This window comes from Chrysochloris asiatica, unplaced genomic scaffold (genome assembly GCF_000296735.1).
Source record: "Chrysochloris asiatica unplaced genomic scaffold, ChrAsi1.0 scaffold00258, whole genome shotgun sequence".
NCBI classification, from domain to species: domain Eukaryota; kingdom Metazoa; phylum Chordata; class Mammalia; order Afrosoricida; family Chrysochloridae; genus Chrysochloris; species Chrysochloris asiatica.
In genome coordinates, this window is record NW_006408776.1 from 3,681,097 (window position 1) to 3,706,133 (window position 25,037).

The 25,037-nt window shown below is 36.6% G+C and overlaps 1 protein-coding gene across 3 annotated transcripts in view; it reads right to left on the bottom strand.

Annotated features, from left to right (window-relative positions):
- Nucleotides 1-25,037, bottom strand: part of ARHGAP12 (Rho GTPase activating protein 12) — a 109,327-nt gene that overhangs the window by 23,904 nt on the left and 60,386 nt on the right. For 2 of the 3 annotated variants that reach the window (XM_006874035.1, XM_006874033.1), the window contains 4 exons: nucleotides 23,553-23,678; nucleotides 19,534-19,608; nucleotides 9,642-9,703; nucleotides 843-924 (listed from right to left, as the gene is read on the bottom strand). In XM_006874035.1, the coding sequence (XP_006874097.1) occupies nucleotides 843-924; nucleotides 9,642-9,703; nucleotides 19,534-19,608; nucleotides 23,553-23,678 (345 nt within the window). Of the gene's footprint in view, nucleotides 1-842; nucleotides 925-9,641; nucleotides 9,704-19,176; nucleotides 19,192-19,533; nucleotides 19,609-23,552; nucleotides 23,679-25,037 lie in introns of all 3 variants that reach the window. The other variant, XM_006874034.1, reaches the window with a different exon arrangement.

Consider the following 25,037-nt stretch of genomic DNA (forward strand, 5'->3'; position numbering starts at 1 on the left):
GGTCGCTATGGGTCAGAACCAATGTGATGACACTTAACAACAACAACAAAGTCATTATTAACACTTAAAACTTAATTAACAAACAATTCTAGAAAATGTGCAGCGTATAGACTCTGGAGCCCAAATGTCCAAGATCTAAACCTAGATTTGACACTTAAGTAAATTTGACACCTCAATATTAACACTTTAAAAAACTTACTTATTTTATACCTCATTTTTCTCACCTATAAAGAGCGGGAACAATAATAATAGCGACTCCTGAGTTGCTCATCATCACACATAAAGCAATTATGACACATATTATGAATTTAAAAAGCATTAGTCATTATGTTATGTACCAAATTATAATATTTTAGAACTGGTATTACAAGTAACTGAGGAGTTGTGCATTAAATTCAAATTTTCTTCTTCTAAAAACTGGACAATACTGACACTGGCATCTGAATCACTAATCACAATGTATCCAAGGAATCAAACCACGATTCATGGAGGAGCTCGCCACAGTATTGTTTGCAGACTAAGTATCTGAAATAGCAAAGTTAGAAACACAGTAAAGCTTTAACATCTGGTCAGAAATATACTGATTCCATAATGCCCTGGTATTAGGTCCTAATTTTCAAAGAAGTGGATAAAACAATCTGTTGATTTTAATAACACAATTAATTAAACCTTTCTAATGATTCCTTCTTCTTATTAAACACAATGCATCCTTAAGAAAACTTTATTTATATTAACAGAATAGCTCTACAATTAGAAAGACTTCGGAAATTACTTTCTGAAATTCAGGTACCACCGGATACACATCATCTAAATGCAAGAATGTACTAAAAAAGGACACTTACCCAGCTTGTGCTACTTCCTTGAGTTTTGGTAAAAAGTAAAGATGAATTCTGCAACACTGCCCAAGAAGACAACCAGTTCTTTCTGTAATTATAAAGGTGACCAATTAAACACTAACCAAGTCTTCCAATGTAACTGTACCATTTAAACCTACTTAGCTATTTCAGTGTCACACACGACTGATCGTTATTAACTGACATTCTAACTGGGTTTGTTAGAGATATAATGTTAATGAAAATGATCATTTTATGGTCCCAAACTAACCATGAAGGCCCCCCAAGTGTGAAATTACACAGATAAGCTATCAGAACACTTATGACCAATGTGCCTAAATATGTCCACACGATATTAATTCAGTGTATCAGGGACACTCATTTATTTTAAAATAACACAAACCAAATGACAAGTTTGGCAGTAATTATTATTCTTGACTACAAATAGACAAATATGCTCACCTCACATAATTCTTTATAGATACAGACAGTTTTAGATTTCTTGGTTTTTCTCTCCCCCTCCTAACCCTGATGTGATGCTTTAGGATCAGCACTGGACTGCTAACCACAAGGTTGGTGGTTCAAACCCACCAGCGGCTCCTTGGACACCCTGTTCAAGGTCACTAAGAATCGGAACTGACTCACCAGCACTTGACAACAACAAGGCAGTAGAAAGTAGATACGCTATAAATACACAACCAATGACATATGGGTTTGACTACTGTTGTTAAGTACTATCAAGTCAGTGGCGACTCACAGCAACTCTGCGTAGGATTTCCGAGGAGCAGCTGATGAGTTTGAACAGCTGACCTTGTGGGTCACAGTCTAATGCTTATCCTACAGCACCACACCAGGATGGACTGAAAACATATTTTTAAATGTTTTTACTAGACTACAAAATCAGCACACATACATAAAAATTCTGAATACAGAAATATGTAAAGGTTTCTCCTTCAATCCACTGTCCAGAGATAAACAAAGTAATGTAGAACTTAACAAGTTTTCCACTTACCTATTGCCCTATCTCTAGAGGTGCAGGCAAGATTCACAATATTCTATCATCAGTGTTCCTATTTAGAATTTTAAGGAAAACATGAGGCTTTCTTCTCCTGTGTAAAGCTTTACAGACTCGGAAACCCTATGTAGGGCCACTATGATTTGGACCTAACTCAATGGCATCTAATAACAACACTCAGCGATTTGAAGCCAATAAGTGTACTCAGATTCCACTCAATTTCTCCTTCATTTTCCTTTTTTATTTATGTATTAAGAGATTTTTGGCTTAAATGCTACTTTCCAACTTGAATTTTAAGTTATTTAAAGTCAGAAGCAGTTTTATTTATTTTTGTATTGACCTCAAGTCAGGCCAGCTGGGTGTTGTCAAGTCAATTCCAACTCATAGTGATCCCATAGGGCAGAATTTACCCATAAAGTTTCTGGATGAAACATTTACAAAAGCAGGATGCACCATGGAATAGTTGGTGGATTTGAACCGCTGACCTTCCAGTTAGCAGCCGAACATTTGATTACCAGCTGAGTGCTTAACCATTGCACCACCAAGACTACTTATCTCAGGCTTAGCAAATACTTTAATTGTTGTTAAGTGCTGTCGAGAAAGTTCCGACCCATAGCGACCCTGTATAGGGTTTCCAAGGAGTGGCTGGTGAGCTTGAATCGCCAACCTTGCAGTTCAACTCAACTTTGTAATCCAGCACATTAACCCACAATGCCACAATAGCAGCTGTATATCAGTGTTTTTGAAAATAGTAAAATAAATTCAAACCAACTTATAAAGATATTCACATCCCGAGAGGTAAAATTAATCTGTCTACTGCAGAAATTCATTAAGGCTTACATTTCTGTCCAACACACAGCCAGTGCTGTGAAAGCTCTACGTTAAGTGCCATCGAGGTGAGGCTGGTGGGTTTGAACCACTGACTTTGTGGTTAGTAGTCCGGTGCTTATCCTACAGCGCCACACCAGGACTCACAGAAAGCTCTATAGATACTCCAAATAAGATTTTCTGTTTTCAGAATGTAGAAGTTAGTATCTACCAACTAGTCTTACTTACTATCTTATTACTTTCTATGGCTACATGAACAGCATGGCTTAATAATAATAACATGACTATTAGATTTTTCTATTTAGTCTTTTTCTTCCAATGAGTCAATATGCTTCTTTAAGAAGAGTTCATTAATTTTTATTTACATACTAGCTATAGAGGAAGGCATCCTGGTGTGGTACGCTTGTGGGTTAATGTGCTAGACTTGCAAAGTTGGTTTGAATCACAAGGTCGGTGGTTCAAGCTCACCAGCTGCTCCTTGGAAACCCTACACAGGGTCGCTATGGGTCAGAACTGACTTGACAGCATGAAACAACAATAGTAAAAGAAAGTTTACTATGGATGTTAATATTTTTTCTTTTTATTCCCTGTAGTTTTTGCTTTGGTTACTACTACTTTATTTGGTGAATGGCTATATCTAACAAATAGATCTTTAGTGGCTATTTATTCACAACATTATACCACTGTCAAGTACCCATCTCTGTGTGGCTTAATGTTTGTGTCCCACCTACCACCCCGTCAACTTGGCTATTAAGATCCCTATTCCTGTTTCACTTTTCATACCTTTGACATGCTCTTCCTCCGCCCAATCTGAATCATTACTTTTTTAAGGGGTCTCCTTTGTGTGTATTTAGATGAGTTTTGCTTCGTGCTTCAGTCTGTTTTCTTTCAATAAATGAATATAGTTCATTGACATCTAATGATATTGACATGACAGATGTATCTGGTGCATATTCTGTGATCATTTTGCTACACAATTATTTTCTTCCTTTGTTTGGTGGATCTCTTAAAATATATGAGAAAATTGTGTATTTATCTGTAAATTTATATTTGTGGCACTGTAGGATACGTACAGGGCCCCAGGGTCAGTTTGAACTGTAAGGTCGGCAGTTCAAACCCACCAGCTGCTCCTTGGACACCCTAGAAAGGGTTGTTATGAGTCGGAAGTGACTCGGTCACACTTAAAAACAACAACTGTATTTTTTAGGTAGCATCAATTGACTCCTACCTACGAAAGCTATTTAAATTAGCATATTTCCACTAAACATTTAATTTTCAGAATCAGCCTCTACCGATTGTGTTCAAACTTTGAATAATATGTCCAGAAAGTGTAAATAAAATATAGATGTTGTTGTTGTTGTTGTTAAGTGCCGTCGAGTCGGTTTCAACCCATAGCGACCCTGAACAGGGTTTCCGAGGCTGTAAATCTTTACGGGAGCAGATCGCCTCATCTTTCTCCCGCGGAGATAACATTCTTTTTACTACAATATAGTAAAACTAGAAAATAATACAATTAGAAAGCTTTCTGGTGCCATATATATTTTATCATTTAAGTGAATGTCTATTTTGATGTGAGAATTATTGACCATTTTTACTAAGAACAGATATTAAATGTTATCAGTAGCCTATGGAACATCTATGAAACTGATCATAAAATAAATCTCTTTTGATGATAGGTTGATAACCTATCACTGAACACTCTCAGTATGCCCAAAATAAACTCCATTTGATCATAATGAATTTTTGTTATATTCAGCTTGCTAAATTTTTATTTAATAAGAGTTTTACTAAAATATAATCTAACAATCAAAATTTAGATAAGGTTGTTGCCTAAGTTTTAAAATTTCCAAATAGCATGGGTTTTGGGGTTTGCTTTAGTTGAACTGTTTCTGCCAGATTTAGAATTTGGAAGTTGTTGGGGTTTTTTTCCAGCACTCTGAAATAGCTTTACATATACTGTAATTATCTGTTCCTTATTCTTTAGTAGAATCCACTTGTACAACTGTGTCTTTATTTTTATCTTTTTAAGGATAAGTTTGCAGACAGGAAGTATCCTGGTGGCACAAAGCTTAAGCAGTCAGCTGCTAACAGAAAGACCAGTGGTTCAAACTCACCCAGCAGTTCTGTGGGGAGAAGACCTGGAGAAATGTTCTTGTAAAAATTTCAACCTATGAAATCCTATGAAGTTGTACTCCTCTGTCCTAGAGGGTCACCATGAGTGGGAATAAACTGACAGCACACAGCAATGAGTGAAATTAATGATCTGGCCACTCTTCCTGTTTTTGTTGTTTTTCCTGAGAAATATCTTTTGGAATACTTTTGGTACTACTATATGATTCCTAAAAAATAATTTATTTCATCGTTTTCAAAAATTTACACAGAATTATGCAAACTAGTTTGGTTTGAAACATTTTTTTCCTGTGGCAAAATATTTAACAAAATTTGCTATTTTAATAATTTTTAATTGTACAGTTTAGTAGCACTAATTATAGCCATGGATCCCTGGTGTAGCACTGTGTGGTAGCCAAGCAATGGACTGCCAATCGCAGGCCTGTGATTCAAACCCACCAGTTGCTCCTACTAAACCTATCCAGAGTCACTATTAGTCGGAACTGACTCAATGGCACTTAACAGCAACAACAATTATATTCACAATGTTGTGTGATCATTATTACCATTATCTATTTCCAAAAAAATCTACTAGCCCAAACAGAAACCTGTACCCATTAACTCCTCATTTCTCCCCACACCTAGTTCCTGGAAACTTCTCATTTATTTTCTGTCTCTATGAATTTGCCTATTCTAGGAATTCAAAAAAGTAGAATCATACAATATTTTTCCTTTTGTGTCTGGCTTAGTTCACTTAGCATAATGTCTTCAAAGTTCATCCATGCGGTGGTGTGTATAAGAACATCACTCCTTATTATGACTAATTTTATTTCAGTGTATGTTTATTTCATATTTTGTCTATCATTATCTGCTGATAGACACTTGAATTGTTCTACACCTTTTGACCATTGTGACTAACAATTCCATGAACTTTTGACATGTAAGGTATCTGTTGGAACTCGTTTTCAATTCTTTCAGATGTATACCTAGGAGTGGAATTGCTAGGTCATACGAGAATTCTCCACCACTCGTCTGTCAGTTTGTCAAACTGTGGTGGCTTGCATGTTGCTGTGATGCTGAATGGTATGTCACCTTTAGTTGAAATACCCACAGAGTCACCCATGGTGAACAACAGGTTTCAGTGAAGTTCCAGACTAAGCCAGACTAGAAAGAACGAGAGGTGGACTACTTCTGACTGGCTAGCCACTGAGAATCCATGAAAACTGGGAGTTGTCAAAAATGAAATGGAACACAGAAACATCAATATATTAAGCACTGCTGTTGTTGGTAAGTGCTGGCAAGTCGACTCCGACTCACAGCAACCCTGTATAGGGTTTCCAAGGAGTGGCTGGTGAGTTTGAACCACAGTGATTTATCCCACTGCACCACACCAGTACTCCGTACTAAGCATTATTAACTTGTCTCCTTGTATGCGCATAAATTTCAGAGCTAAAATGGACAGATATTGGCCATTTTGAATTTGACAATCATATGGTTTATTACACTGGGAACAAACTGAAGAGAAACAGTATCACATTTACTATCAAAAAGAAAAGTTCAAGAGCTATCTTGAAGTATAATGAATGATGTTGGTGATAAGATAATTAATACTCAGATGCATACAAGGAAGACCAGTTAATTAATACCACTATTATTGAAATTTACTCAACAATCTCTCCTCAGTGATAATAAAACTGGAAAATTCTACTGAAATTGATGAAACATGCAATTAAGATGTACAATCATTAGGATGAAAATGTTGAAAACAAAGAGGAAGCATCGGTAGTTGGAAAACATGGCCTTGGTGATAGAAATGATAGGAGAGATCACATGACAGAATTTGTAAAGATGAACGACGTATTCACTGCAAATACCTCTTTTAAACAACACAAAAGGACTATACACATGAACCTCACCAGATGGAATACACAAAAATCAAAGTGACTACACATCCATGGCAAGAGATGGCAGAAAACCTAAATATTATTAGCCAAAACAATGCCAAGGGCTGACTGTGGAACAACTATCAATTGTTCATATCCAAGTTCAAGCTAAAGCAAAAGGGAATGAAAAAAAAAGCCATGTTCATGAGAGCCAAAATATGACCTTGAACATATCCCAGCTGAATTTGGAGATCATCTCAAGAACACATTTGCTGCATTAGACACTAACGACCAAAGACCAGAAGAGTTACGGAGTAGCATCAAGAAAACATCACACAGGAGAAAGTAAGAGGTCAGAAAAAGACAGGAAAGAAGAGTTGAAAATGGATGTCAGAAGAGACTCTGAAACTTGCTGTTGAGTACAGAGAAGCTAAAGTGAATGGAAGAAATGAGGAGGTAATAGGGCTGAACAGAAAATGTCAAAGGACTGCTTTAGAGGAGAGAATCAAGTATAATAGTGAAATGTGCAAAGACGTGGAGTTAGAAAGCCAAAAGGGAAGAATACCCTCAGTATTTATCAAGCTGAAAGAACTGAAGAAAAACTGAAGCCTTGACTTGCCATACTGAAGCATTCTATGGGCAAAACATTGGATGATGCAGAAAGCATCAAAAAGAGATGGAAGCAATACACAGAGTCACTCACCAAAAAGAAATGGTTGATGTTCAAATATTTGAAGAGACTGCCTATGAGCAAGAGCCAGTGATACTGAAGGAATAGGAATAAATCCAAGCTACACTGAAGACATTGGTGAAAACTAAGATACCAGGAATTGACAGAATACAAATTGAAATCTTTCAATAAACTGAAAAAGCATTGGAGGTGCTCACTATTCTGTGCCAAGAAATTTGCCAGACAGAGCTTCATATCTGTGCCCATTCTAAAGAACGGTGACCCAATGGTATGTGGAACTCATGAAACAATATCATTAGTATCACACACAAGTAAATGGTTATGTGGTATAGTGAATTATCTAATGTCTCTTCTAGCCACAGTCTGTAACTCTCACCAAATAACATTTCTGTCAGAAGAACATCCTTAGAAGCAAGCATGGTGAGACATCATCTCTCATACTCTGGATGTTAATCAGGAGAGACAAGTTCCTGGAGAAGGACACCATGTTTGGTAAAGTGGAGTATACGTGAAAAAGAGGAAGATGACCAAGGAGAGGGGCTGACACAGTGACAGCAGTAATGAGCTCAAACATAACAACAAAGGTGAGGATGATGCAGGACCAGGCAAAGTTTCATTCTGTTATGCATAAGGTCGCTATGAGTCAGAACCGACTCCAAGGCACCAATAACAAAACAATGATTTGGTAATTATGTGCTTAAGTTTCTGAGGAATCATCCAATTGTTCTGCAGAGTAGCTGCACCATTTCAAATTGTCACCAGCCATGGGTGAGGCTGAGGGTTCCAACTGTTCCACATCTTCCCTAACACCTGCTATTTTCCACTGCAGGAGATGTGAAGTAGTGGTTTTAGTAGACGTTTTCCTAACGACTAATGATGCTGAGCTTCTTTCTTTTCACATGCTTGTGGGACATCTGAATATGTTTTAGAAAAAGGCAAAACAGCTTTTTAATTTCCTGTGTATCAGTGGTTCTCAAAAATTTTTGAACTGAGGACACTCAGTACTATTAAAAATTAATAAATCTCTTAAGATCTTCTGTTTAAATATATATATAGACAGACAGACAGACAGACAGACAGACAGCAGATAGATAGTAGACAGCGAGAGCGAGAGAAAGAAACATACAATGAACTTGTAAGTTTAAGCTTCATATTTACAGTAAAAAAGTTAAAACTGTAAGATTTTAAAAATATTTATTGATTCTTTAAAAATGACAAAACTATTTCATGTTAACATGAATAACATTCTTGTGTTTCAAATTTTTTCTGTTTTCTAATACAAAAAAAGATGTTCCAAAATTAGAGTAGCATTGTTCTACATTTTTTCTCCAATGTGTGGCTTACTTTCAGATAAATGAAACACCTTCAAAAGGATCACTGCATATGACATAGCACTCTTACTTTTGTAAAATTTTTCCTACAGGCATATTTACATACTTGCAAAAGGAACTACGCAAGATCATAAAGTATAATGCTGTAACAGCAAAAAATTCCAAACACCCTAAATGTTTACCAACAGGAAATGGATTAAATAATCCATAATACAGTCATATAATGGGAGTGCTGTGGCTCTGTAGGATAAGCACTGGACTGAGAACCACAAGGTCAGTTTAAACCCACAATGGATTTAAACCCATTGGTCTCTCTATAGGAATGAGACTCTCTACTTGTGCAAAGATTTACAGCCTTGGAAACCCTACACAGGGCCACTATGAGATGGAACCAACTTAACAGCACTTAACAACTGTCATACAACGTACAACTATGTAGCAATTGGAAAGAATGTGGCAGCTTTACATGTAATAAACTGGAACCATCTCCAGGATAAACTGTTAAAACACTGTGTTTGAAACCATAATCTATGCACATACAAACATATACATAGTTACACAATCTCTAGAAGAAAACGCTAAAACTTGAGACATAATACTAGCTGCTTCTGAGGAGAGGAGCTAATGAATGAGTGACTTTGCACAAAATATTTTGTTTTTTACTATGTCCAATTATTATCTATTATACAAACACAATAAAAGACAAAATAATTTTAAAAGCTTTCCTCAGTATCCTCTGCCTTAACTTTGAACTTAATATTACCTTAAATATATCATGACAAAAGAAAATTGTAAAGATAATTCATGACAATGTTACATAAATCTTAACAGAAAACATACAATTAGAAATTCTTATGAATCTTTGGTTTCTACTAGAATATAAGTGCATTAGTAATTTATATTTATTTTAATAAGATAAAACACAGGAACATTACCAGTTGGTGTACTTACCGAACCTTTTTCCCATTTTCAGTAATTTTTGTTACATTGAGCAATCCATATTTCTCCTGACCCTATGGAACAGAATAGTACTGTTTATATATCATTCCTATAGACAGTGAGGTCCAGATTCTTACATCTGACTGAATAAAAATGACCAGGTACTCTAGAAATTAGCTTAAGAGAAAAGATGAGTCAGTATGTAATAAAATTATAGAGTACAAGAAGAATATAATTTCCTAGTGCTTCTGTAAACTATAAAGTTTTAGAATCTGCATAATTAAACATCCCTTCTTCTAGCAGCCAGGAGGTACTCGGTTAACAAATGAGATTTCCATATGATGCTGTAAGTCAATCAGTATTGAAGAATTATTTGTGCTTCTGTTCAAAGATGCTATAATAAAGATTACAAAAAAAAAAAAAAAAATTATAGTATTTACTATGATGTTATTTTAAAATTATATACTGTAGTCTAAAAATTACTTAATATGCCAGAATGTAACAATCACTATGTAATATAAATGCAGCAACTGTATTTAATAAATTACTCAAAGGTAATTGGTACTATGCATAGAGCAGACCTTCCTTTGGATAGAAAACTCATTATGTGCTTCATTATGCATATTATCAGTGTTAGACTGGGTTACGCACAAACTGGATTTATTAGCCAGCTAATGTCAAAAATGGCAATACAAGTTCAATCTTCAAACACTATGAGGGTGAAAGCCACTGTGTTAAAGTAAATGTTACCTGTGAACTAAAAATGTATTTTTTATCACTGCTTTTGGTTTCCTATATTCAAATGCATTTAATCTAAATGAGTCAGTGCTTATAATCATCACCATTAGTAAGTGCTGTATGCACATGGCATACAGTAAAATTTACTACAAACAAAACACACATACACACTTAAAAACAGAAACACAAACTCCTCAATTCAGAATTTCTCCAACTACTTAACTGATTCCTTAGGCAGTTTCTTCAGTGCATTTTAGAAAAAATAAATCTTATGTGAGAAATAAATACAATATCGAATAATTTTTCAGTAATTGAAATATATTTGAACATTTTGCATGGTCTGAAAAAACCTCATAGTTACAGACAAAGCCGACAATTTCTAGTGTTGATTCCTATTTTTTGTTTACTGGGAACTTAAGAAATACCCAAATGAAATTTTACTGCAATTTATTCATAAAGCACAGGTTAGATCTCAGACATATACTAGCTTGATACTCATCACAAAGAGCTCTCTGGAGCCTCTACAGCAATTACACAGTTAGACGTATGCACAGGATATTAACGAACATTCTTAATTTACTATCCCTGTCAGAAGCAGAGGGAAATATCCTTCAATGATGTGGTAACTAAGTAACAGCATTAATTGCAGCGGGTGGGCACTGGTTATCTCAGCTAGGAAGCAGAGACATTAGAAGGGACAGCAAGGTAAGAATCAATCAATCTTATTAAAAATGCCAATGCTGGAATTGTACAGGGCAAAGCAGAGGAGGCAGGAAGAATAGATGCTGAATCTGCTATTGTAATACATAAGAGATGGTGAATGCCTGAGTAGGGCACTGAAAGAGAGTGAAGAGTGGCCACATTTGATAACTCAGAAGACAGAATAGACAAGGCTTGGATGTGAGAACAAGAGGCAGATTTGAGAACAACCCCCATATTTCAGTAAATGAATAGCAGTGTCTTCCTCAAGAAAGCTTTCCCTGACCACTCTAAGTAGATGTTCTTTGCCTACCCATTATTCTCTATTAAGTGTAATTACGATCAATTACTTATTCAATGTCAACTCCATCAGGCCCTACACTGGGACCACATGACTGTGCCTCAAACTGTACCTCACATGCAGTTGGTGCTCCATACATATTTGCTGAATTAGTTCACTAACAAATTTATAGTAGTATCACAAGAAGGATCCTGGTGTGGTGCTGTAAGATCAGCAAAATCAGTGACTCAAACCCATTATAGATGCTCCTTGGAAATCCTATACAGAGTCATGAGTTGTAACTAACTTGACAGCACTTAACAACAACATTACAAGAAATAAAAATAAGAGAAGGTTGTTGTTGTTGTTAAGTGCCGTCAAGTCTGTTCCAACCCATAGCAACCCTGTACAGGGTTTCCGAGGAGCAGCTGGTGAGCTTGAACTGCCAACTTTGCAGTTCAAACGGCTTTGCAGTCTGTCACATTAACCCACAGCTTAGGGGCAGTAAAAAGAAAAATTTACATTTTAAAACTTAAGTTTTTTAATTTTGACATAAAAGTGCTGAGAAAGCAGATAAGACGATATAGATCTCGTAAGAAAGGTCTGGAGATCTACTTCCAAAAAACGCAGCCTCTGCTACTGGTAGTGTAGTGGCTACAAGTCAGGCTGCTAACCTCAAGGTCAGCAGTTTGAAACTACCAGCCATTCCGCAGGAGAAAGATGAGGCTTTCTGCTCCCATAAAGATTTACAGCCTTGGAAACCCTATACAGGGTCGCTATGAGTCAGAACCAACTCCACAGCATACCACCAACCTAAAATGGAGGGAGGGCTATAAAGGCATGAAGTGGCTGGCTTACAAGTTTTCAAGAGGGAGTTTACTTTCAGAGTGTTGGGGGGAAAGAGGGTAGAATCCCCACTGAATAGTTTTCTCTTGTCTAGATGGGTCTGGTGAAAGGACATGGAGATAGATTCTTATGATTCAATAGTGAGTAGTTGGTATTTGGGATTGTCACAACTGTAAAGGTAGAAGTTTTATAACATAAAGGAGAAAGTAGTTAATCTTACATTCCAGAAACAGAGGGCCGTTGGACCATCAAGGGAGAAGAGCATGAAAGGAATGTGGGACTCTATCCAAAGAAGCAGTGACACCAGAGATGGAGGCAGAGATGAGGACATGGAGAGAAAGAGAGCAACTGAAGACTCTAGACTCGTGAAAGGAAAAAGGCTGCATACTGGCAGCCAGAAGGCAGGCTTTCAAAATGTGCCCTTGGGATGTTTAACTGATTATATATTCCTGAGTGTTTTTCTGTACATCTCCCCCTCACCCCTACCCCACCCCCCAATAAAAAAAAAGGGAATAGAAGCAAATACTGTTGAATGATGCATGGAGGAGATTGTAATCATTGCAATGAAACGATGGTGTAAAACCAATGTTCTCCCATATCAACTATCACTCAGTCACAATAAAAACAAAACAAAACAAAAAGTATAGAAAATAAAAAAGAAGCTCAGACACTGAAAACCCTACGGAGCACGTTTTACTCTGACACACAAGACCACTATGAGTTGGAATTGACTTGAAAGGCAACTGTTACTGGCAATCTAGATGCACAGCCTGGGGAAAAGATTTAGGCTGATGATTTCATATTATTTCATGTACTTTCTCTACTTAATGATTCAAAATTAACTACTTTTTTGTTGTTGTTTACTAAGATGGCTTTAAAAATACATTGCTGAATCTCATAAAAATGGACAAATTCACACATGAAAATTCTTAGTCTACATATACTTTAAGACTTGAAAGGAAGCGTTACATTAAAAATAAACACAAAAGCATGGTGCAGCGCTGTGGGTTAATATGCTGGACTCAAAGTCGGTTTGAACTGCAAGGTCAGTGGTTCAAGTTTATCAGCCACTTCTCGAAAACCCTTTACAAGGTCACTATGGTTCAAAACCGACTTGACTGCACTTAACAACAACAATAATACCAAATACAAACAGAAAACACTAAAGCTTTGACCAAAAAGATTATAGTAATACCATATTAATAAGTAAGAAAACAAAACTTCAATTCTCTAAGTAGTGGTTACGAATCAGGCTGCGAACCTTAAGGTCAGTGGTTCGAAATTACCAGCCGCTCCGCGGGAGAAAGATGAGGCTTTCTACTCCCGTAAGGATTTACACCCTCGGAAACCCTGTACAGGGTCGCTATGGGTCGGAACCGACTCGACGGCACTTAATAACAACAACAACAAGGAGTCCTGGTGTGATGCTATAGGATAAGCACTATACTGAAAGGTTGGTTTGAACTAGTTCAGCAGTTCAAACCCACCAGTTGCTCTTCAGAAACCCTCTACAGGGTCGCTATGATTTGGAGTCGACTGAAGGCACTTAACAACAACAAAAATAATAAGTAATCATGGAGAAATCTCACAGTTTCATAATCATTTAGTAGGATCCAGAATTTTTAATCAAAGTTACATTTATATTTACTAAAATAGACATTTTCCAATTAAGGCTAACAAGTACAATACACCAAAATCAATAAAGCTGATCAAATCCTTTTCTTCAGTTAATCATGTTATGATCAAACACTAATGAGGATTCTTTTTGTTTAGAAAACGTATACTTATGCAGTGATATAGTGCTAAAAAGAGTCAATAGATGGTGAAACACACAGAATAAATGTACATCCACAGAGACAAAAGTGACTGCCAGATGTTGGCAAGGTGGAGCGAGGGGCTGGAGCAGGACTGTTTAGTAAACTCAGGGGTTACTTCTGGGGTGATGATGTTTTAGAACTCGCTAGAGGTCACGGCTGCACCATTTAGTGAAGGCACTAAGTGCTGGTGAATTATAGTTTTAAATGGTTAATTTTATTTTTCTGAATTTTACCTTAAAAAAAAAATTCTTCTAATCAGTGTAAGTATATAATAGAAGCTCAAATCAGTGTTTAAAAAGGCTTTCAGCAGTGAGTTTCCATCTATGGTGATGGGAATCTGGCAATGACTATGTTTGTAAAACATGATCAGAGAATCTGACAGCACTAAATTGCATACCTGAGAAATGTTAAATGGTCAATGTTGTGCTAGCTTTATTTCTACAGTCAAAAAAAGGCTTTACGATATTCAAAGAAATGAGGAAATTTGTCTTTTATGGAAGAAAGTGCATTATAATCTACTTTTCCCTCAAACTGAGAGTACATTTTAATATCATAAACTTGTTTCTAAATTAATATCCTACAACTTTATTCAGCAAATGTCTTGTAAGCTGCTTTCATGTCAGTTCCAACTCACAATGGCCCGATGTATAAAGGAACAAAACACTGCTCATCCTCAGCTCATGACCATAACTATGTCTAACTCATAGTGAACCCACATATACAGGAGCCAAACACTGTCTGTCCTCATCTCATGACGACTGTTATGTTTAACTCACATATATAAAGGAACAAAACACTGCCCACCATCATCTCAACATCACTGCTATTTCTAACTCACAATGCTCCCACATATAAAGAACCAAAATACTGCCCATCTTCATCTCATGACCACTATGATGCTTAACTCAGTGACTCCAAGTGTAAACCAACTACACACTGCACGTCCTGCTCCACCTTCACGACCACTGCCATGTTTAAGTTCAGCATTGTTGCCACTGTTTCAAATGAAAAACTTTAAAATTCGTATTTTCATAGGTTGTTGTTGTTGTTGTTGTTAGGTGCCATCGAGTCGGTACAACCCATAGTGACCTTATGCACAGCAGAACGAACACTGCCCGATCCTGGGCCAGCCTCACTACTGTTGCCACACTTGAGTCCATCGATGCTGCCACTTTGCCAATCCATCTCGCTGGGGGTCTTCCTCTTTTTCTCTGACCATCCATCTTACCATACATGATATCCTTCTCCAATGACTGGGCCCTCCTGACAATATGTCTGAAGTATGAGAAATGAAGTTTGGCCATCTTGGCCTCTAAAGAGCACTCTGGCTGCAATTCTTCCAAAACGGACCTATTGGTTCTTTTTGCAGCCCGTGGTACTTTCAGTATTCTTCTCCAACACCATAGCTCAAAGGCATCAATTCTTCTACTGTCTTCCTTATTCACTGTCCAGCTTTCACATGCATATGAGGTTATTGAAAATACCATGGCTTGGGTCTCACACCTTAAGTCTTCAAGTGGACATCTTTGCTCTTCAACACTTTTAAAAGGTCTCATGCAGATTTGCCTAATGCAATATGTCGTTTGATTTCTTGACCGCTGCTTCCGTGATTGTTGATAGTTGATCCAAGAAGAATGAAGTCCTTGACAACTTCAATCTTTTCTCCATTGATAAGAATGTTGTTTATTGGTCATAGGTATAATGTGACAAATAGAGACTAGGTTCTTATATCTGTCCGCAAAAAGCCTAGTCCATATTATAGCTATATTGTGAAAATAAAACATTATACTGATTTAAAAAAAAAATAATTTACCCTGCCTATTTCCAAAAGGGATTTGAAAGGATTATGAAAACTTACAATGTTTTTGAAAACTAGCAATAAAACATAAGAAAAGTTAGCATGTTTACAATTTATAATAATGGATGGAATTTTACAATGTGGTCTGATTGCTGTTTTTGTTGTTGTTGTTAAGTTGGTTCCAACTCATAGCTACTCTGTATAGGGTTTCCGAGAAGCAGCTGGTGAGTTTGCTCTGTCAATCTTACAATTCACAGTCTAGTACTGACCCAACAAGCACCATACCATATGTCCATGTAGCGTCATGATCAGATATTTAAGAGGTCAATAGGTAATTTGCAGAATTTTTAAGGTTACACCAGATAGCTTATGCTGGTGGTGGGATCATTTTCCTTATTACTGAAGCATATCACTGAGGAGCAGGCTGGTAACAATGTAGGATAAGCACCAAACTGCTAACCACATGTCTGCAATTCAAACCCACCACAAGGCACGAAGCAGGAGAAAGATGAGGCTTTCTGCTCCTGCAAAGATTTATAGTCTCAGAAACCCGATAAAGGATCGTTATGAGTTGGAACCAACTGGTTACACCTAACAACAAGAAGTTTTACCATAACCAGATTATAAATCACAAGGAAAGAGGGAAAGGTGTACCTTTTTGTCTGAATTGGGTAAGAGAGGCAAGACAGGTGAAACCTTGTCAAGCATTAAGGAGGAGAACACAGAGGGCAGAGAATGAGAGGGGAGAGGGGAAAGGAGAGAGGGAGGGAAGTAAAGAGTCAGGGAACAAAAGTCTCATAGGGGAAGGACAAGACAGGATAGAGGAGGAGCATTCAGAAGAACAAGGAAAAGGAATGTCTGTGTGAAAATAGAATGGTCTCAGGGACAATTAACAGAACTATTCCTTTTTCACCTGCTGGTGATATGGAACTGAGAAAACTGGTGAGGTCCTTCCTGCGCTGGCCATCAGAGGGTATTAGGAGTCTATGATAGTCTAGCTCCTCTCAAACTCTTAAAAAAAGGCAAATGGGGGGAACATAATGTATAAGTAGTCCTTTGCATGTGCAGAGGGAACAAATTTATTAATTCATAAATTCATGTTTCTATGATTACCTAAAGGAGTTCTGGTAGCATAGTGCTAACCTCAAGGTCAGCAGCTCGAAACTACCAGCCGTTACGCAAGACAAAGATGAGGCGTTCTACTCCTGTAAAGATTTGCAGCCTCAGAAATCCTGTGCAGGGTTACTATGAGTCGGAGCCAACTCCATGGTACTTAACAACAACAACAACAGGATTACCTAGACTACCCTTTTACCAAAACAGAAGTAATTTATAAAAGCTCTTTCTAGAACTTGTACATTGTTGTTGTTGCTAACGAGTTGATTCTGACTCATATCGATCCTGTTAGGGTTTCTGAGTAGCAGCTGATGGATCTGACATGCTGAACTTGCAGTTAGCAGTCTAATGCTTTCCTTAGAGGGCCACACCAGGACTCTAAGAAATTGTATGTTACCTATATTTTTAATAAAAGAAGATTTCCTGCTTTTTTCTGGACTGACAAATGAAAAGTATTATAGTTCCAGTACCTCATATTCAAATCATTCTTGCCCAAACCAGTAAAATTATATTTGTTCTTTTGTTTATTTAATGTTTATGTACCCAGTACTTTGCTCCTATTGTTAGTGCCATCAAGTCAGTTCTGACTAATAGTGAGCCTGCACAGGGCTTCCAAAGAGCAGCAGTGGATTTGAGCTGCCGAACTTGTGGTTAGCAGTCCACTGTTTATCCTACTGTGGCACACTATAAAAAAGGATAAAAAGTAGGAACATATATTCCCTATCCTTAGGGAGTTTAAAGTCTTAGAGATCAGGAGTAACTGGAATAACCCTGTACACCGCTCAAGGCAATAAGTAACTTGGGAGGTTCAGAAATAAAGAACAGATCATTACTATGCTGAGGTTAATCTGACAAAGATTCTTAAAAGTCTGTCCAGAAAGAGGTGTAGGGTGTAATTTTATGTGTAGAAAAGTCAAAGTCCATTCCAGGTAGGAGGAACTCCCAAAGCAATGTCAGAAGGTAATGTGTACAACATGTGAAATGAACTACAAAAGACATCATTAGGGTAAGGAAAAGAAAAAAAAAGTTAGAAAAGTAAAACAGTATGTGAGGGTGAAAGAAAATCCTTGCTCCTACAAAATCTTGAAGAATCCTAATAAGTAAGAGTCTATTATGTTCATAAAACAAAGAAAATAATAACAAAAGTTTATCTTTTTTAAAGCTTTAAAAAGTTCCACTTATTAATTCAACAAATATTTACTAAACAGCAGTAGGTACCAGGGATACTCTATAGCTCTATTCTAATAAAGATTTTGGGGGGATTTTTTGGGGGGAGGTTCTACTAGAGAACGCTGACGTTAATAGAGAGTTGGGCATTTCTAGAAGGCATAATATTTATTGTATATGATCAAATGCTATGATGAATATTACTGGGAAACTTGGCCTAATTAGATTAAAGTCCCAAGGGGTCCTGATGTGGCGCTGTAGGATAAACATTCAACAGTTAAGGTAGGTTTGAATCGTACAGTCAGCAGTTCAAACCCAAAAGCCGTTCCTTGAAAAACCCATACAGGATCACTATGAGTTGGAACCAACTCAATGACTCATAACAATAACAACAAAGAGAGTAGTTTGAAGTAATCAATGAACAGAAATTAACCAGATGAAGATGTGGGATATGAAGTGTTCCAGTGAGCCCAAGAAACATGTTCAAAGACCAGGAGTTGAAGAGCATGGCATCTTTGAGGACTAACAGAAGGGCTGTGTCATTAGTGGAAAAAGGAAACAAAACGAACCATAACATGAAATGAGGCTGAAAAGGCAGTCAAGTCCACATTAAAAGTGGTGGTCTTTACTCTAAAGGCTTTTAAATGGAATAGCAAGATCAGCAGTTTACAGGAAAGTCTGGGAGGGACTTCAAACAGAGACCAAGTAAATTTTCATCAAATTTAAGACAGGTATCTGAAGAGAAGTCACTTGGAGGTTTTTTTTTCAGTAGAAAGGACACCTACAGTGGTGTTACATATTTCCAGTAATCATCTGGCACAGACTGGGCAATGTGTTTTTGTTTTTGTTAAGTGCCTTTGAGTCAGTTCCAACTCATTGCAACTGTATAGTTTGAGGCTATAAATCTTAAACAAGAGCAGAAAGCTTCATCTTTCTCCCATGGAGGAGTTAGTGGATTCTAACCACTGACCTTGCAGTTAGCAGCCTAACACACAACCCACTACCCTACCATGGTTCCTTAACATATTTTAGAGCAAACAGAAAAAAAATGCTGCCGGTGCTCATAAGGAGGGGAATGTTTCTTACCTTAGGACTGCTGGACTCAGAGAAAATGGGTAAAGTATAATATGGTTGCATCTTCTCGGAATTTGTATATTTGGTCATATTTCTCTGGGAATTTTCCTATTTATTTTTTAAACCAAATAAAATTTATCAGCTTACAAATATGGTATACAAATTAATCAACCATACTTTGCATAAAAGGGGGCTTTTTAACAATAAAATATGATTCTAATTTGAACCTATTATAACTGACTTAATAAAACTAAAACAATGAACTTTAATAGAAGCCCAAGTAATATTTACACATTAAACTAGAGAAAATTACTTTACTGAAACTGAATGAAATAACTAGACTATATTATATGTTTCTGGTATACTAACTGTATCTTGGTGCTTTGGTGAAGAGGGAGGAGATTCATTTTCAGGAAAGCAGAGTTTTGAGGCAGTTGGAGAGTCCTATAAGAAATAAGTAATGAAAAAGTTACTCTAATTTATTTATTATACTTCTCCCTCTAGTCACATTGAGAGAGCTTAATATGGGAAAGTTAAGAAAAAAATTTTTTCAATATTTCCTTCCACACTGAGCTTAGATAGAAGCTGATATGGTTCTAATTTGCAATAATGCAGATGTTATAAACATTTTATGAAATGGTATACTATATACCACTTACAGTTAAATTGACATACTGCATACAGAATTTGATAAAACTCAAAAGAACTCAATCATGCTGCTTTAAAATGTTACACAAGTCTTAATAAGCCATATTATGCATCAGTAAAATATAAATGCATATGGATAAATATGCCATAGTCACCATTCTAACTTGTTCTTGGTACGCTGGATATGAATATCCAGGATTAGATAAAGAATCGTCACAGAAATTGCTTGACAACTACCAGAAAGAAAACGTTATTTCAGTCAATAGCTGTATAAGAAGTTAAACTATGAAACTTAATTTATAATTAACTTTCCAACTACAAAAGAAAAACAAGGATGAAACCTCTTATTTAAGGATTAATCATTTTTAAATTTACATATAACAAGGAATCTTATAAGACCAAACAAATAAAGTGTGCTTTTGAGCAATTCTTGTCAATATAAAAACATGGCATGTTAGTCTACTATAAGTGTTTAAGACCTACTTCATGGAAGATAAGACTGAAAAAATATGATCTTGATACCAACAGCATAGAGAATTTACATTCTCTCCATTCCCCACGATGCTCTGAATATTTTTAGGCAAAGAGGATTAAAAAATCATCTGCCAGTGTCTGTTATTAATTTTCCAGTAAGAAACAAATAATTTTTTTGAACATTCAACTCTGTTAATCTTTATCATTCTTGTTTTCCATGCATACAGAACTTTATAATATACAGTCCACAAACCTGGGAATTTCTTTTAAATAGCAAATCAAAAAGCTTTAACATTCACTCATCTGGAAAAAAACTCTTCTGTTTATATTCCATATAAATAAAACAGAAACTCTACCTAGCTAACAATAAAAGTTGACATGGAAAACCTCTGAAGGAACAAACTTACAAATCAAACATCCAGGGCCAATACTATTCCACCATCTTGCCAGAAGTCCTCCCCAAGGCCAATATTATTAATGAAGAAAATATTAAAAGTATATATGAAAGAATTTTGCCAAAAATACCATAGTATCCAGCTCTCTGTTGTTGTTGTTGTTGTTGTGTGCTGTCAAGTCTATTCGGACTCACAACGACCCTACAGGACAGAGCAGGCCTGCCCCATCAGGTTTCTTAGGCTGCAAACTTTAGGGAAGAGTCCTGGTGTGGCTATGAAGGGTAAGCACTCAACTACTAACTCCAAGACTGGCAGTTCAAATCCACCAGCCGCTCCTCAGAAACCCAATAAAGGCTCGCTGTGAGTCTGAACCAACTCTGCGGCACTTAACAACAACAAGCATTAGGCAAGGAGCTTGCCAGATCTTTCTCCTGCAAAGAAGCTGGTAGATTCACACTGTCAACCTTTCAGTTAGCAGCCAGGCCCCTTATTTACTGCACCAAGGCTCAAACTATTTAGTCCCACTTCTGACAGTTCCAGAAATTCCTTTTTAAATTATTTGACTTTCAAAAGACGGTTCAATGAATAATAAAACAGTCTGGGAAAAAGAGGAAAGATGTGATGAGCCACAAAGTAAGAAACTGAATAAAACTGTAATTTGTTTCATAGCATTTATCAGTCCTGGAGAACTGAAAACTACGTCAACTGGAATAATTAATATTTAACAATAATTATTATAGATGAGAAATTATATTTATATATTTATTTATATACTTATACATGATATGTGTGTGGTGCTGTGGGTTCATGCACCAGACTGCAAAAAGCTTTTTGAACTGCAAGGTTGGCAGTTCAAGCTCACCATCTGCTCCTCGGAAAACCTATACAGGGTCACTATGGGTTGGAACCAATTCAACAGCACTTAACAACAACAACATATGAACATGTAAGTATATCTTACATATTGTAAAAAACACACAGACATAAACAAACAGATGCATCCTCACATACACACACCTACCTCTTCCAAAGTTATCTGACAATCAAATTAGGGCACTTATCACCAGAGCACTTGCTACACAATACTAAGTTTCTCTGATTAAATTTCAAGTCATACACACTTTGTCCCTTATTCTCATATACTATTCAGCTGGTTTGTTCTGATATAGTCCCTCTTTTATAATCTCAAAGACTGCAAATAACCTTTCTTAAGAAAGTATATTCTAGGTGATGGCAATAAATAAGGAAGCTCATTTGGTAAGGGCATTATCTATGAATCCATTTAAAACAGTGAAATGGGGGGTGGGGGAGGATCTCCAGTCTCAAAAAGAAAATGATGTTTTCACAACTCTGTGAAAATCAGACCAAACAAAAAGTATTAAGAATTTCCTGTAAGGAATTCTAAGTAATAGACTGAAAATGAGTCACTACCAATGGTGGCATTTCTTTAACAATGGTTTTTGCCCTAGAACACTGTATATGGTATTTAGGAGATCTCTACAGCCACTGAAATTACAAGCTGGTTCTTGATGTTCAGTAAAATTTTCTATTAAAAATCTGTGAGAAGATACGTTCACAGATTCATCTCAATGCTAATATATTTCCAAGCACTTAGTAACTGGTATACTGCTTTCATTATCGTACTTTCAGTCCACCTTATAAGACTGAAAGCATTCAAACAGAGAAATACAATTTAAAATACTTTATTCTGTTTTCACTGAAACAATGAAAGATTAATGAAATCTGTCAACTGCTAAATAAAAGGAGTCCTGGTGCGGCGTTGTGGGTTAACGCATCGGGCTACAAAGTCAGTTTGAAATGCAAGGTCGGCGGTTCAAACTCACTAACAGCTCTTCAGAAACCCTATACAGCATTGCTATGAGTCGGAACCAACTCGATGGCACTTAACAGCAACACAACCACCAATATTAAAGTGAATATGGTAATACCCCAAAACAGGGTTATTTCAGAAACATACTTAGCACTGAATCTTCTTTTTTTTTTTTTTACCACTGTTGTTGTAAGCGCCTTCAAGTCAATTCCGACTTGTAGTGACCCTAGGAGCAGCTGGTGAATTTGAACCACCAAACTTATGGTTCAAACTTACCTTGTAGTCCAGCACAGTAGTCCACAGTGCCACATCGGGACTCCACTTTAATATTAGTGTGCCTGAAATTCAGCAAACTCATACTAATTTCACATCCCATCCTCACAACGAAGCCAAATTATAAAGATGTAACATACACAAGAAACAGCTTCTGACCTTTCCATTCTGATGTTTGGATCAAAATTTATTTCCTATCTGAAACAGAGAACAGTATGTCTCAGATTTATAAAAGTACATTACACAAAATGTCCTTTGTTTTTTAAGTGTCTTAAAGTGCAGAGAGGGAGCAGATTGCAATCTTCTTTGGGATGGGGAAAAATAATTAAATGTCAACTACAAAACCTCCCAGAGATTGTAGACGAAAAGATAATAGTAGTGTCGCTTTTAAATACTGCAAGTAAAAAACAAAAAAATTGTCATTTACGCGGCTCAAATGTATAATCATTGTGTTCATCACTAAGCCATAGATAAACGAGTCCATTGGGACACACACAAGGTTCAAAACCAAAACCTATTCCATGACAATTTGATGCTAAATACAATGAAACACCAGGCACCACGGTATAAGATACTCCTAAGGGGAAAATACATGATACAGACACATTTTAGCATAGCAAATCAAATGTTTTAGGTTGTTTAAAAAGAAATAAAATTTAACAATAAACACTACATGAAATGGTGTATTAGTACAAATGGCTACACTTCATTATACAATACACAAAAAAGTTGTCAAAATCCTTAACAAATTTTCTAGAAAGTCCTACCTTGTCATTGGTATCTAATACAATGGTGCTGTGTCTCCACTTGGTTAATACTATCGGTTCTTGCAGCCGCCTGTCCAGGCTCCTACTTTTAATGATTTCCCTTTGCTGCTGAGACGAAGCATTATACTAAAGAAACAAAATATACACATAAGTAGCAGAAATAACCTTAACATGGTAACAAACGACTTGTAGCTTACCATATTATACTACTATAAGCTTTCAAGTCTGTTTTTTCATCTTTGACCTGCACTGTAACACAACTGAAATGATCAGTAATGTAGTGTTAGAGACCAACGTGGTATGTAATCTCCAACAGTTTACATTACCTCAACTATAAAACAGACATATCTTCTTATGGAGTTGTTATAATGATTAAACCAAGCATAAAAGTGCCATCAAGGTCAGAGGTTCAAACGCACCAGCTGCTCCTAGGAAACTCTATACAGTGTCATTGAGTTGGAACTGACTGGACAGCAGCATGTAATGACAACATCATGATTACCAATAAGGTACTCTGGTGGTTCTGTAGATAAGCACAGGACTGCTAACCACAAGGTCAGCAGTTCAAACCCACCAGTCCCTCTGTGGGAAAAAGATGAAGGTGACTGCCCCTATAAAGATTTCAGTCTCAGAAATCCTACACACAGGGTCATTATGAGTTGGAATCAACTCAATGGCTATAGTTTTGGTTTTGGGGCTTATCATTTATAAAATGGGGTCACTAGATAAATTAATTTTTTTTTAAGGTTCTTCTACTTCTAAAATTTAGATGAATTCAATTTCTGGTTTGTTGTTAAGTGCCTTTGAGTCGGTTTGGACTCACAGCAACCCGGTACAGGGTTTCCAAGGAGCAGCTGGTGAGCTTGCACCACAGAGCTGCGGTTCAAACTGATCTTGCAGTCCAGCGCATTAACCCGCAGCATCATACCAGCACTCCATTTCTGGTTTAGGCTTTAAAAATAATGCATCCTTAGTTTCAAGGTTTTGTCACTGCATTCATTTATAGGCCAAACATACCAATGACTATGGTAAAACATAAGCACGTCTAAAGTTAAGAGACGTTTTTCTTGTTGTTATATGCCATGGACTCTGTACTGACCAGTGACCTTGCATCAGATTTCTGAGGAGTGTCAAGTGAACTTCAACCGCCGTGCAGTTCAAACCTACATTGCAGTTCAGCACATTAACTCACTGTGCCACATCAGGAGATAGTATAGTTTAAAAACAAGTGTTGAATATCAATGATATACAAAAGACAGGCAATTACCACCAAGGGAAATCATATAAAACTAAGAACATATTATCAATAAAGCATAAAAAAATAAGTGCTTGAAATACCAAATAGATTTCCACGAAAAAACCATGTCAGAAATGTGAGGTCTTAAGAGTTCTATTGCTTTATACAGGCAATTTTACCAAATTTGCAAGTAATAAATGATAATGAAATGACAAAAGAAAATTCACCTTTTAAATGGGGATATTCTC